Raw genomic sequence first — 15,876 nt, 5'->3', positions numbered from 1 at the left:
TAATTGGACTGTTTTGAGTATACATGTAGTAGAAAAGATCAATTGTTTTAAAGAGTGATTGTGTTTTTTTTTGTTATTACATTATTGCACAATAGTGAGCAAAGATCACCGGTTGGATTGACATATTTTCTATCATCTCAAAATTTAAAGACACCCGTTTTGCAGACCAACGTAATAGTTTCATTAGTGATGACAACACAATATTATATATTTCAAGTCGGCCTTTGACACGGGTACATAACCACATTTTATACTACATATAATTTCAAAGGAGATCGTACACACACGACTTATTTGTTCCAGTTCCGAGTTTGTCGATTAAGATCATTGAAATAAACTGATTTCCTACTTTCTTAGACCGAAAGTGTCGTAATTAATCCACAAATATGGAACTGGTGGCAAAGTGGCGGTTGGATGATCGAGTTAGAATAATCATTTGAAGTTTTTTCCTGCGAATTTTCCTAAATTTCATTCACTATCACATCCTGCAAAGAAATAGCATATTATGGTGACCAAGTGGATAATAAGGTTTAAGATTAGATACTTTCGTGGAGCTCTAAATCTACAATATTCTAACCATTGCATAATCCGCATGTTGTGCCACACAAAGCACGAATACAAGGTCTGTGGCAGTCGTTTCCAAGCATCATACAAACTGGTTCAGACAACACATTCTTACAATAGTCATGTGGGGATGGCTTTGAAACTACTGCAACGAGAACATTGAAATAAACAATTATTTCCAAGGAACGATTAAATCTAATTACAAAATGTGATCTACAAAAAGTAAAACGAGCTTACGTGATGTTTTGCATTCGGGTTTGCACGATTTCTGGCAAAGTCTATTGACGATTACGTTTTCGCATAATTTGTCTTTTTCCATGTTGGCGCACATACCAAATGGCAGGTTGTCTTCGCACGTTTTGATATTGAGCGGCACGTCTGGTGGAGTGGTATTTGGCTTTTTACAAGCCGGGTCACATGATCTCCGACAAGACGCTGACGCGATGGTGTGAGCACACGCGCCCATCTTATGCAGCTTCTTGCATACATTCTCTGGCAAAGCGTTGTCGCAGACACAGTGCGGTTGACAGGTCTTGTGGCACATGGCGGAGACGACAGAATTTTCACAAAGTTGTTTCATTCCAGCACATGCATCACGGGGCAGATTATCTTTGCACGGTAATGCGCTACTCGTTTCTTTGTTGTCTGGATTCTTCTTTCTACAACTGGGATCACAATTCTGCGGGCAATGTGTTTTTATCTTTATATCATCACACTGCCCGATCTTCTCCAAAAACGTGCAGAATTTGTGCGCGATTTTATTCTTGCAGTCATTCTTTTCCTGGCAATCTTCTCGGCAGGTTTTTCCACACAAACTTAAGGTATGTCTTTCCTTACATTTGCCTTTCGTTTTCAAGGTTTTACAAAAATCACCTGGTAAAGTGTCAACGCAATTATCTGACGATGGCAAAGTTAGGACTGTTTGTGTAGGGGCGGGCGGAGCGGGTTCTACAAAATATAAAGCCATTTAAATCCATATATTAATGAAAACGTTGCTAGCTTATTTCCATAATTATTTCTGAAAACTGAGCGAAAACTTAAAAACTACCTCCACAATCTGATTCTCGAATGCAACGGTCTCCAGATGGACCTGCCAAAATGAATCCTCGTTTGCAGACACAACCTTCGATATCTGGTGCTTGACAATTACTTTCTGCATTTTTATCTTTACAGTTATTTTGGCAAGCTTTCATCTTGTGATTATATTCGGAATTTGCTGGACACCAAAGAGCTGTTTGAGATAAACAAATACTATAATGAATTTAAAGCGCTTGTTTGTAGTAGCTTGCGTCGGCTGGTTTGCTCGGGACTTACGGCAGAAATCATCCTTTCTCCAGTTCGGGTAAAATCCATGCTTTATACATTGATCGGCGAATTCAGCCAACATACCACAGGCCATTTTTCTTTCCTGGTCCTTAGAATAAGCGCAAACATCAGTTCTACAGCTTTCATACATAGATTTCGAATCAACCTGTCCAGAGTTAAAGAGTATACGAAATGAAAAATAAAACTGAATCGAAATCCGTCGATTATGTTTGTGAAGTGTTCAGAGAAATAATAATCAATGCGTGTTTACCTTTCCAGATCTGATACACTCGGCGAACGGTCCGTGCTTAAAATAACCGCAAACGTGCGGCGAATCTATGTCGCGAAGCCTGTCAGCATCACATTTGATTTCCACATCGATAGGTGGGACGGCTTTACAACTAAAAATTACGAAAATATTATCAATTAGTAATAAAACGATCAGATATACGTACGGTTGTGATTGCAAATTCTAATACTTAGGTGATGGCATGTCCGAATCATCGGGAACAGATTAACTAACACCAACAAGACTTTGCGCATTTCGTTTTCCAGCAACATTGTCTCCTTCTAAAGTAGTCAAATCATCGTTTCTATTTCCATTGCAGTTTCCGCATAAACCTGGAAAATATTTTCAAACAAGAAATCAGATGGATATATATCGCTTTGAATCCGAGTTGGAATATTTTGTCATAATCTTGACTTCACGTAACGGTTCATGGCAGTAGGGATTAATATTAAATTGTACTTAAATGATGCAGCAGTGCGATCTCCTGGCGATCGATTCGTGCCATAGATATTTAGAAAATGGAACATTTTATAGAATCTGATATAATTTGCATACCATTCATTTTGTTTGAATATTTTCGGGGTACTTCTACTTCAACCGAACTTCTTCCGTCGAAAGATACTCGTATACCACATTTCTCTGCCAAGAAAACAATCTTTCGACCTTCTCTAATAATTGAGGCGTCTTTGTATGTATATGGCAATGCGGTAGCCGTAGTGGATTTATCAACCTAGTGAATATAATGAGGTGGATATTCTGATAAATCAAGGGATTCGAAAAGTTTGAAAGTATTCAATTGTATGCGACTTACAAATAAATTGCTACGCTGATGGAGTCTGAATCTTTTCCCAGCGAATTTTACATCGACCAGTCTTGTATACGATACACGTTTGTTCCAACCACGTCTTTCATTTTTTACTTCCACATTGAATGCACACGGACCGGAGTCGTCAATCGATTTGGTCAATGTATACTTACAAATGCCGTAGAAGTCAATCTTTATGCCATCGTATGTTTTGTAGTGAGGATCGCCAGAACCTCGACAGGAACATGCAGCTAAATTAATGAATGAATACAGCTGATAAGTATAACTTGTACATATTGGCAAGAAAAAAGGATGTAGACTATATATGATACTCACGCTCACAGGATTCACCATCTGAACTCATAGCAAAACCACGTTTACATACACATTCTTGCAACGAATGATCGCAGTAAGAATTTTCTGGACAACTAGGAGCACTACCACATTCTGGTGAAACTATTCAGAATATATTCAACAAAAGAATATCACAAGTTATCCTGCGGAAACGTATTTGTAAATTGAGAATACATAGCATTGAGAAAAGCACACACGAAGGGACTTACGCGTCTTATCATACGTTAGCCGGTTCGAGGAACGTCTCAATGTTTTACAATTTACATTTTTGTACCAACATTGATACGGTGTCGATTTCGTGGAGACAAAACCTTTACAATTCGGATTATTGTCGCATGTTGATTTACATGTATTCAAATCCTTAATCCTAGTTACACGACCGATATCATGACCATAGCAGTCACCATTTCGTCTTTGATAACCCGCAATCGATGGAGCTGAAATTAGATGAAGTCAGTCGTGCGATGTCGATGGTCGGACCAATGTAAACTATGAACAAACATAATTACTTACCCGGTGGATAACGAGGTCTTTTTCTCCCCCAAAATCCTAAATTGACATGAAAGTGTTATAGATATATTCATACAAGTCTTTTCAAAACAATACATAATTAGTAAATCATTAACTAAACTTACCAGCACTCAATCCGACACAGCAGATCAACAATATTGTTGCTATACTTATTGAACCCATGTTGTCTCAATTCAGCAAATGGGAAAATCTCCCTATAAATATAATTTTCTAGCAACTTATATCCAATCAGAAGCCCTCTTATGGGATTTCGTTTACTCGGATTGGTAGTGACACGGGCTTTAATTGGTCAATAGGTCACTTGGCGACGGTCACTTCGTTACAACTAAATGTCAACTAAAAATCCTAATCAAACAAATCAATTTCTTAGTGCACAAATGAGTGTTTTTTTTTCGTGTCAATTTCTTAGAGTTTTCACCTTTAATCGTTGCACACTAGTTTACAGCATGTTGCATCTAGTGTGCATGTGTAAGAGTGATTGGTTTGATTTTGTTTTTTGGGGTAGCACGGCTCGGATAGATCCTTGTTATCTCTCCGTGTAGCCTAAATTTTCTTGTTACACTTTTTCACAATATCAATAATGTAAAAATGTAACAACCAAATGAAAAATGAATGCGAACAATACAAAATACAAGTGATAACAAACAGTAAGGGTTTTGGTGTTCATTTTGATCAGTTGATTTTTTTTCTATACAGCATTCACAACAGACAATTTCACAACGATCACGAACGAAAATTGACGACAGGACATAAAGCGGCGTTCACGCGGGATGAAATCACAGGGGCTTGTCACAATTTGATAATGAATGGATGATACCAGTATCCCTATATAAAAAAAGATTTTTGGATACTGGTATCATGCATTCATTATCAAATTGTGACAAGCCCCTGTGGATGAAATATGTCAGTTACAACGCCCAGGCTGCGTAGAAACGGGTCAAAAACAAACATGCCCCATATTTTTTTTTGTTGTAATTGTTGAATTCGTGTCACCGGGCGGATTTGTCATCATTACACAATCGGCTCATTTGAAGCTACTATACATTAGTAGCGAGAGTTCGTGCGTCAAATTGCATATAGTTAACCTATACAGTACAACTCGTCTCGTTGATTTATACACCCGGTGAACACGGCTTCTCTAATCTTTATAATCGGGAATACTAAGAAATGTTTACTATCTTAAACGATTCACTGGTCACGCGGTGGGTATTCAAAGGTTTAGTTAATCTCAGTGAATTTGAATGCATATCAGTCGGGTGGAACGTCGTGGTAAGGCAGACTACTATTACAATTCATAGTCCAGACTAATCCATAATTAGTCATGGGTTTATTAGTCCGCGCCCCGCGGAGACATGTTTTTGGTGTTTGGTGACCGGGTGGCTTATGGTAACAAGTGCCCAGTTGTCAAGGAAGTTTTATAGTGAAATAGAGTGCAACTTTCATTTTATGATACTTCCTTGATAACTGGGCCGGCTAGTAATGCATCATGATCTGCCCGCGAGCAGACTGAGTAGATGGACTGAGAGACTGCCCACGACTCAGTCCCTACGGCCATGACGGGGCATCGGATGTTTCGAGGGTTGATTGTAACGCTACGCCACGGGTGGATGGGTCGGATTAGTTGGAAGCTCACACATAGACGGACAAGATGCGGTGGAATAATCTGAATCGCGGTGTTACAACCCGTTGTGTCGGAGCATTCCTTTAACCCGTTTTGTCGGAGCATTCCTTGATATATCCGTGGTTTAGGAAGCACATGCTGAAACGCCATCTTCCGGCGTGACTCAGTGAATGCGGAAGTAAATATACCTGAAGTGAAAACAAAAATAATTTTTGACAGCTTGGAATCACCGCCTTTCGACAAACGAAGATGGCTTTGGTGGAGAATCTAGCTCATGAGTATTTCTCATCAATTAATCCAATAGCTAAAAGAATTATGGATGAGCAAGAAATAATCGAACGCATGTACGGTGATGACTGGAAAGAGATGACCCCACAAGAAAGAGATGATGTTATCGATAGCTATCTCATTGATCCACTAGTTGCTCAACAATACGCGGATATACCCGAACCAGAAATGACAAACCCTTTCCCGAAACTCAAACTCGGAAGTGGTGAAAAGATTATCGTAGATTTCGAAAACGACGGGGTATGCATAGACTAACTAATATTAGCCTTTTAAGCTAAACGGGTAAAGTGATTCAAACTGATTTTTGTAGATAATGACTTTGATACGATAGTTCTATATAGGAATTCATGCTCAACATATCTTTCATTTCAACAGGGCTGGACATGGACGGATGAACACTCTGGACCGTTTTGTTGGGAAACAAAGGTGCGCTTAAAGAAATTTTTCGTTATATTTATGAGTCGATTTGGACTTTCTTTATGAAACTTGTGGTTTTCTGTTAGTTAGCTATGAATTCAAAATTTTGATTGAGTATGTTCTCGTTGTTGCAGAGTCAACTAGATATGCCACTTTTCGAAAGTGAAGAAGAAACAAACCAAAGAATAAGGACGATTGAACGACCGAAGAAACCAAAGCGCCATTCAGATTCATCGAATGATGGCAATAAAACAATTGACTTTCCTTGGAAACCGGAAAAAAGTATCTGGGATTCACCTTTCCTCGCTCTCGATCGTGGAGATGACTATGATTTTTCGTTGCCATTGGAAGACCTGGATGATAGCGCAGCTCTCATAGACGCTGATGAAAACTCGAAAGAGTCGGACTACGGCTCTCGTAAAAGATCTCGAAAATCAAAAGTGCTCAGTCGTGCTAAGTCAATCACTGAAGAAGCCGAACAGTTATTCGCAAACTTCAAAATGAGCATCGCTTTGGGTGAATCAGATGCTGATAGTTTGAAACTTCCTGATATTGAGGATCCAAATGCTGAACACATGTATGCAAAGATTCCACCACCATCTCTCCTTGAACCAAAATATGAAGATGAACCTCAGTATCTTGACGAAGCCAATTATCCTCTAGAAAAGGAAGAAGAAGTGGAAAAAGCTCAAGCAGAAGAACCGAGATATAAAAACGAAAATGCTGATCCGCCTTATAATGAATTAGAAGAGAATGTTGAGCCTCCATATGATGAACATGATGATAACTATAGTGCTGAACCACGTTATAATGAGCTCGATGATGGCAATACTGATCCTCCTTACAATGAACTTGATGAAGAAGTAAACATGTGTGCCCCAGTTGCTGCTCCCCGGAAAATCAACTTGAATAAAACTGAGCCTGCTTATAATGAATTAGATGAGCAAAGCTCAACAACTGTAAGTCAATCCCAAAGACCGGAACCTGCTTATAATGAGTTGGAGGAAGTGCCTCCTTCGAATGTTACTCAGTCCCTCCGCCGGAAGAAACCAGAGCCTCCGTACAATGTTCTTGAAGAAGAAAGGTTTTCTTCAAAAAAGACTCAATCATTACATCGACCTGGAAAGGAGCCACCCTACAATGTATTAGAAAACACAAAAAGCCTGAGCAAACAACCAGATCCACCTTATAATGTTTTGGAAGGAAAACCTGCAGAGCCAATTAGAAATCAATCCAGAGTTGAGCCCCCCTATAATGTTCTTGATGAAAAAATCGAAAAATTTACAACACATTTGACACACGCTATGAGAGAAAATACTCCTTATAAAGTTCTGGATGAGAAGATCGCGGCACGACCTACTGCAGCTGTGCGAAAAAGTAAGACCGAACCACAGTACAACGAACTAGTCAGTGAGACAAAAACCAATAAAGATTCCCGGCCTGTTTCTGTTTCGAGCATTCTGCAAAAAATGTCATCGAAAAATGAACCAGCATACAATGTACTCAAAGAAAAAGAGCCAGCGTATGCAAACAATACGGAAGAACCACCGTATGCACTTCATGAACAAGATTATTCTGCAGAACCGGCTTACGCGCTGTATGATGCTAGAGGCAATGAACCAGATGCGGTGAGCACAGAACCAACGTACATGTTATATGAACGAGCTTCAAATCCCATCGAAGATATCCCTGATCCCACATATGTTTTGTACGACAGTGGGAATCCTTATATGAATGAGGGCAGTGGTCCGTATATGAATGCTATGGATGTTGGAAACCCATACATGAATGCCCCGGGTAATGATCGTGCCTCCATGATCGACAGCGAGCCTCTTTACGACGTATTGGAAGTTGGTGGTGATTCTATTTACGAGAATTACTGCGGAAGGGCGAATGGTAATCGTGATGATGACGTCTACTGTCCAGTTCCAATGAGGAAAGATCGTCGAGCCAGTGTTGAAAGTGATTCATCCACAACAGCATTGTTGCATAAGTCGCCAGCTCTGAAGCCGCATAATAAAGACAACCGCAAGGTAACAACAAAGAGGTACAACAACCAAGGAGAAGAAAGTGTTCATCTTACTTCCGATGATTCCCTAGATATCGAAGATGATTTCCTACGCAAGAAAAATGCGGTAAGTCTCGTATTATACATACAATTTTTTGGCAGAATTTGTTTGAAGTATTGTCTCAAGATATTGATAGAATAAATGCTCGTTCATGTAAGAATTCTCACAATCACTCAGAAAATGCGACAAAAGGTTCATGGTTGTCTTTATCATATGTTGCGCGAGTAAATATTCATTTATTACATGAACTTTTCAACCTTTTCTGAACTGATTGTCAGTACTGGTATTCTGACTGATTCATTTTACTGTATATTGTGTATCCTATTGTCATGCAAATGCTTGTCATTTCTCACATTTATAGATCATTGAAAGTGATTGTTGCTCTATTTGCTTTGATTTTCAGAGAGCAAACATCAAATCAGACACCATCAAGTCGGGATTCGATTTCTTGGATAACTGGTAACTGGAGAGGACAGACAGACAATCTCATCTAAACAGAGGCAGAAATCAAGATATCTTCCATAATTTCCATCTTTCCAATTACTACTGTATTTGACTTGGTATGAACAATGAAAACAATTATTGTGTCTAACATACAAAGTTTCGTATTGACTTCATCGTATAAGATGCATTATGAATAATCTGTTCTTGAATACGATTAGAATTCTGTTCTCAAATAATCTAATGCTTCCATTAATCAATTTATTAAATGCCTTGCATTAGATCACGTATACAAAATAATGAGATATACATATGTCATTGTTTTTCCACCTTTAATGCCTTCTTCATGACGTATATACACGTATAGAGTATTAATCTATTCTACAGTGAATGTACATTTATTCGTTACTAATTTGTGGTTGATTGATCGGTATTGAATTTTACTTCTGTAGTGACGTGTTGGTAAATTGGCTTGTGTAAGGTGAGATGACTCTTAGACAAAACTGTTTACATTTTTAACCTCATAATATTTGATTCGTTTTGTATTGATTAAGTACTGGTAGTACGTGTAAAAAATGGCAACGATCTTGAATCAGACCGGTTTTATCGATTAGGTATTTAATCTTATATGAGAGATGATAATTCCGTTAGAAAAATCATTGGATAAATAGACAAATTTAGAATGTTGCCGATGCTACTGCAAGTACCTAGTCAAGAAAACCAATTTTGCATTTGTAGGCCTACTCCTAGTCGTTATGTTTCGTCAATTTGCATTTAGATTTTATCATAAAACGGAAACATATCACTTTAAGTCTTTAGGTCTAGGTTATTTTTTTCTGTTGTTTTTTGTTAAGTTCGTTTTCCGGCATTAATTAAAACCATCGAAAATTGTCAAAACCAGATTATATTTGAAAGAGGTGAAGACAAACTAGTAAAAATCTGTCTGCCACTGGTGCTTTTATTATGTAGTAATGTAGCTTTTTTCTGCTTACTCTTACGCTGGGTATTTATTACTTTATAAAACTTGCATACGCAAGTACATGTGTTACTACTAACGTAGTTTCCCGACTTTTATAGGAACATTCTAATAAAGGGTTTCTAACGGATTCCATATCTGGTGCCTTGAATATGTTCATCGCTAGCATAGTGTATGAAATGTTTGAGATAAACAAATGTATTCGATGAAGTGATAGATTTATTTTATTGCTTTAAGAATTTTAGTTTCATCTTTGTAACGCTCCGTACAATTTGCCTTAATGATAACTTAGCCAAACAAAGTGTGCTTGCTACATGTTTTAATGTTGTCTATAGACTCATTGTCTACAATAAATAATACAATAAGACGAAAATTACCATTAATCGTTTTTATTTCGGATAAGAGAGGATCTGATGATTGTACCACTGTACCACTATCTTCGACACTCAATATCTTCACTTACTTGTCGCAATACAGGTAATGTTTAGAAGAAATTTATCGCGAGAAAACATTTACAAGTGTGCAATTCAATATTGAATATACATGTATATATATTTATTTTTGTCGATTTTGATACCAGTCAAATGATCAATGGTGCAGCAATAAAAGATATAAATGATAGTACATGTAATAATGATAATACACTAACTATAATACATATACTTCAATATAATGATAATAAAAATGACTAAAATAGAAAAAAAATTATGATGTTAATGATGATACTTATACTTTTACATACTTTTACATATATATAATGTTAGTGGAGATAATTGATAATAAGAGTTATACGGATAATAATAATCATACATATGAACATAATAGTTACAACAATAAACTAAACTAATAATACTGAACACCTCCCGAGTTTATTCTCATAGGGAAATGAATAATAACACTACATGTATTTATTTCAATGAATGTTTGTTTTTTTCAACATGTAATGAATTGAATCGTATTTGATTTTCACTAATGCCATAGTGCATAGGTATCGGAAGTAATTTAGCGTTTGTTCCACAGTCGTTTCTACGCCATTACTAACCCAGCGACGTCAAGTACATATTCAATACTAGATCATGACAACTCTCATCTACACTAAACAACTCCAAACAATTCGGACATTTCGCTTGAACTAACTTGCCCGTGAATTCTGTGACCTTCGATGGTTTCCTACAAATCGGACAGGTGTACGTGGCTGATTGCAATCCCCGCAATGATTTGAATAGTCGGTCAGCTATTTCTGGTCCATATTTTTCGAACTCGCGGATCTCCGATGGATGCAAATCGGACAGCGTCCAATATACATCGAAGAATTCAAAATCGATCACGCGGGCATTGGCTACTTTAAAGTAGCCACTATCGGCCCAATCAGTGCCCCACGAGTTCATGAATCTTAAACATTCACTGTTGTAACTAGTAAGGACGACTGCATGGCCGAATAGTTTGTCGGTCGTCGGTCGATGACACTTGAGGTCACGCTCTGACAAAATTCCCCGTGGATTTTGCCTAAAAAACAATGAAAATGAACGCCACTCGTCGTCAGTTAGTCTAAATCTTGCGACTACTGGTCGTTTTTTAGAAATAGCCACAAGCGCTCCTTTTATTTCTACCGGTTTGTGATGCAAGCGATATTCTGGACAGATCATATCGAGGACATTGCGAGTGTTTGCCCCGTGCATTCCATAGATGTCGATGATTTTTGCTCGAAGATCGAAAAAGTTAGGATATCCATCCGTACGACCAACGATACGCTTCATTGCAAGGTATAATACCACGGCGACAGCATTGGCATAGCAAGTACCCCCGCTCTGTTCCTGAGGTCGGAAACCCTGGTTAGCCTTGTTGATCAGCAGGTCCAAGTCAACCCAAGCCAACAAATCAACGAGAGCGTCCTGTGAACATACAACATCTCGCGCAAATGACCAAATATCTGCGATGAAATCCGGATGGCTTATTTGGAAAAACAACCGCGTCTCATTGTCGGTTATATCGATATTCCAACCTCTTTTGACAAATATCGTGCGAGGAACCACCTGTGTTGCAATCGTCGAACTGAGATCAAAAAGAAACCTAGCGCCTTCATTCCACCACAATCCTTTTTTGCTGTAGAGCCGTCTCGGGTCGTCAATATCATCTGTCGTAATGAAACAAGTAACAATCGTAACCCCATTTTCGAGAAAGCGTGATCTAAACGATGTCACATCTCTCGAATCTGTAGGAAAACCATCTGACAGGATAACTAAGACCTTTTTTTCATCATTGTTTGGTGATCTTTTGAAAAGGGATTCCGCCTGTCGTAACGCTTGAAAAAATGGAGTTCCACCATAGATGACGGATTCTACCGTTTCCATCATTTCGTCAATCTCTGATTCCTTTAATTCGTCGGCGTTTGAGCCATCGTGCATTATAGCTGATGCTTCTTCCACACTCATGATAGATTTAGCCGATACATCTTGAGTTCGTATCTTCATCAACATTCTACTATTGTGCACTACGTCCCTGATGGACTGTTTTGTTCTTGACTTGACCATTCTCTCCGGTGCGTTGAACACGCCACCTAACATCGTGCCTTGCCCAAACCAACTCAATACTGCGCTAGAATGGCGGGCCATTTCAGACCGATAACATCGGATGCGACATTCATCAGGTAAGGACCGCACAAAATCTCTTCTAAATTCGTCACTCTTTTCAACTGAAGAAAGGATCGTATTTGCATCTCTGTGAGAAACTTCATTCAACAGTATACTGCAATCTGCCCAATCTCGCACGTATGGAGCCCCATTACTCTCTAGAATCGTTAACAACTTGTTCAATATAACCACTTTATCAAAATCATCGTACAGCCGATTTCCGAGGTGGCCACGATTCAAGCGGACTGTGTTCAGTAAGTCAAAAACCTCGGGGGTATTCTTTGCACCAAAACCGATCGAGAAAACTTTGTCATCAGACGAAACATCGTGTTTGATAAATTCATCAACGGTTTTAAAGATTGATCGCGCCCAGCTTCCTCCTTCCATTTTCTGGCCTCTGCTGCCTGCGGTAAAGCTTCTCCTCATTGAGCCTGACACGTCGACGAAGATACCGATCAATGATGACATTTTCCCGCTGAAAATACGATACAATGACATTCTTTTAAAATTTTTGAATGAAATAATATACCTTGAAATGTGCAACGATGTATTTCAGAAATCGTGAACGAGTACTATACACCATTTCAAATGATTAAGGATTCACCTTTATTCACTTTCAGCAATAGACCTACTTTAAATGTCCCCTCTTGGTTATATTACGAAGATCAAGCTATCCGTCCGAGTATTCGTTATTAATAGTCGGCTCAGTTTTCCTTCGACATAATCATACTTTCTATGATAATGGGTATTCCCGGTGAGGGAATTCCAGAACGCTTTCCCGGTGAGGGAATTCCAGAACGCTTTCAATATCGCGATTGAAAATACAACTCGGTCTGATGAAGGTGACCTATATAGGAATAAACAGCCAGGGCCCAGTTGCACAGTCGTGACTTAAGTCAAAAAGTGGTCTTAAATCTTAAAACTGGTCTTAAGTAATTAGATTAGATTGGCTATCGAACTATGTTGGTTTAAGGCTAGTCTTGAATTTGAGCCATAACATGTGCAACTGGACCCAGGGTTTCACGTCAATTCTTAGGCATTCAAATTGACGAAAAACTGAACTGGGAAAAACACACAAGTATCACCACCACTACAATTGTAGCAAAACATATTCGTATCTCCAAATTATCTAAACTTTTACCTTGTAATATAATAAGACAACTGTATGTCAGCCTTATCTACCCTCACCTATTTTATTGTAATGTTGTATCGGGCAACATTTTCGACTTCGGTAAATTATACAGACTTCAAAAAAGAGTCTTAAGAATCATCACTTAAAATTACTACCTAGAATACACAGACCCTTTATCCAAATCTGCTCAGATTACCAAAGTTTGGATAATTTCAAATCAAACATGAAACGCCATTATATCTTCACTTAATAATCGACTATCCTCTTTTGTTGGTCCATTTTAAGCTGCTATATTTATGAATCTCAATCTCTGTATTTAGGTAGATTTTGCACAGTAGGTCTCTATAACCAACTACTACACTTTATATCTCACATTCCTATTCTGGGTTTCAGTTCATATACAAGCCTAGCTTTTTCTGAAACCGCAATTTTATGCTACAACATCATGTATTGATTGGCTCATTGTACACAATGTTGCAATTTATTTCCAAAATGAATACATGGATAAATAATAACATACTTGCAAATACACATGCAAATAATCTAGATTCTAGAAATGAACTAAACGAGAACATTTTCTATTTTACGTTTCTAGGCATTCATACATCGCATTTTTACGCGGTATGAAGACGTTTACACGGTATTTTGACGGCATGAAAGTTCGCCATGACCGTTAATTCATAAGCTTAAGCTAGCATAGGATTCCACTTCCGTGTTCACGAATTATTGTTACGGTGGTTCTGAAAATGATCGTGGCCGGTTTTCCAGTTGCAAAATATCTATGACATTCATCGTAGATTTTTCTTCGGTTTCTTGTACTGCCGCTTTTCCATCAGAATTTGCCGGTTGCGTCTCCTCACACAAATTATTACCTATCGAAGTTTTTCCGATGCTAGGGCCACTTTCGATGCTCTCGGAATCATCGGCAGGTTCGAATTCGCGCAGGAACTGAATATTCGATAATACCGTCGTGATCCTCTTCGCGTCGTTCAATCTTTTTTTCGTGTTAGCGTTGATAGCTAGGCTGCTATTATACTGATCTAATGACGCAGTAAGTGATGTCATCGGGTAATAATACCTGCTCTTGCGAGTGAACCAGTTCACGTTGTTTATGTTGCCGCCTATCGGCCTGGTATCCGATGATTTGCTGATCGGTGGTAACATTTGTTGTTGTGGCCTCAGTTTCCTGAAAGAACTTGCAGGAAGTTGCGGCAGTGAAATTTTTCTCAAATTCGCACATGGTTGTGATGGTAATATCGGATTCGCTTCGGCACGTCTTGATTCTGATTGACACGATTCGTATTTGACAGCATCTCGCCGATATCTTTCATGCTGAGAAACGCGTCTTTTACGTGGATCTGGACAGCACTGGACGTCGGGAACCTTAGAATCGATGACTTCTTGTTTCTGTACGATCAGTGGTGGAAGAGAATGGTCAGATGAAATTTTCCTTCTCGGTATTTTATGAGTATTATTGTGGTAGACGCTCGTTGGCTGTGTCATTGACCTATTTCGTCTCGGTATGCTATCAATTTCGATGTCTTTGATTGGAGCCTTCTGTGGGTTACTACTACGACGGTTTTCCAAAATGTCCAAATTAACTGTTCTGACCTGTACGGCTTCTAATTCTTCGATAACTCGCTGTCTACGCCGGTCTATTCTGCGAAGTGTCATCCGCTCTTTGCGGTTTAGCGAGTCATTCCTGTCGGTGAGGTCTCGTTCTGATGCAGCCCGAGTGTGTAAAAACTGACCGATGTAGTGATGTGGATCTGCGATACATTTTGGAACTTTACTCTTCGCTTTAACTGCTTCACTGAGATCCTGAAATTGATGAAATGTTCAGGAATTTGCATTTCCTATATAGATATCACATAACTCCGCACACAGAAACGGGAAGCCAATTCTTTATTTCTTCAGTAGACTAATGTACATTTCAGTTCATCTTTGCTGAGCTTATGGATAATTTTGAAACACCTACCGTTTTGAAAAAATGTGCCATGACAACTTCCCTAGCCTTTGCGCGGCTATAGGTTCTAACATATATAATCCTTTATAAAGTAAACGTTGTGTCACTAGTCTTAAAAGTGAAACATTACGTAGGCAAAGAACAATTTACTTATCTGTAAGATAAGAAAAAAGCAAGTGTATACATAAACTTTAAATGTCAAAGTCGAGCATTCGATTTAAATATTGAACACAAATAAATCAATGAGTTAAGCAAATATATTGTCACTTTTAAACGATATTCGCTCTAGACTATATTGCAATCTATATATTTGGATGCATATTTCGTTTATCTTCGGTACTGCCCCTTGTTGACTTTAACAGAAAAAGACGTCCGATAAAGTATTCCTCTAGTTATAGGTCTATAATCACACATACGGTAGAATACCGGACCAATGGGGACAGAACATTTACACCGGTACTTCCTTCTCGGAACAACTCAGCAATTTA

The 15,876-nt window shown here is 38.5% G+C and overlaps 3 protein-coding genes across 4 annotated transcripts; 1 reads left to right on the top strand and 2 right to left on the bottom strand.

Annotated features, from left to right (window-relative positions):
• Window positions 1–5,651: 5,651 nt before the first annotated feature.
• Window positions 5,652–10,024, top strand: LOC141911587 (uncharacterized). The gene is made up of 4 exons (XM_074802576.1): window positions 5,652–5,997; window positions 6,133–6,183; window positions 6,309–8,309; window positions 8,647–10,024. Exons 1-4 carry the CDS (start codon window positions 5,719–5,721, stop codon window positions 8,704–8,706), a joined length of 2,391 nt encoding a protein of 796 aa, XP_074658677.1. The 5' UTR covers window positions 5,652–5,718; the 3' UTR covers window positions 8,707–10,024.
• A 299-nt stretch (window positions 10,025–10,323) lies between these two features.
• On the bottom strand, window positions 10,324–13,360 carry LOC141911598 (uncharacterized). 2 transcript variants are annotated; one of them, XM_074802587.1, is made up of 2 exons: window positions 12,895–13,360; window positions 10,324–12,765 (listed from the first exon to the last, which is right to left on the bottom strand). In XM_074802587.1, exon 2 carries the CDS (start codon window positions 12,756–12,758, stop codon window positions 10,698–10,700), a length of 2,061 nt encoding a protein of 686 aa, XP_074658688.1. In that variant the 5' UTR covers window positions 12,759–12,765; window positions 12,895–13,360; the 3' UTR covers window positions 10,324–10,697. The 2 variants fall into 2 exon arrangements, with proteins under 2 accessions (XP_074658688.1, XP_074658697.1); XM_074802596.1 differs by having other exon boundaries at window positions 12,923–13,360.
• An 83-nt stretch (window positions 13,361–13,443) lies between these two features.
• Window positions 13,444–15,522, bottom strand: LOC141905525 (uncharacterized). Its single transcript, XM_074794407.1, has 2 exons — window positions 15,401–15,522; window positions 13,444–15,243 (listed from the first exon to the last, which is right to left on the bottom strand). Exons 1-2 carry the CDS (start codon window positions 15,419–15,421, stop codon window positions 14,152–14,154), a joined length of 1,113 nt encoding a protein of 370 aa, XP_074650508.1. The 5' UTR covers window positions 15,422–15,522; the 3' UTR covers window positions 13,444–14,151.
• Window positions 15,523–15,876: the final 354 nt, after the last annotated feature.

The sequence above is a fragment of the Tubulanus polymorphus genome, chromosome 1, assembly GCF_964204645.1.
Source record: "Tubulanus polymorphus chromosome 1, tnTubPoly1.2, whole genome shotgun sequence".
Lineage (NCBI taxonomy): Eukaryota > Metazoa > Nemertea > Palaeonemertea > Tubulaniformes > Tubulanidae > Tubulanus > Tubulanus polymorphus.
The sequence above is the reverse complement of the archived record's forward strand: the minus strand, read 5'-3'. Positions and strand labels throughout refer to the sequence as shown.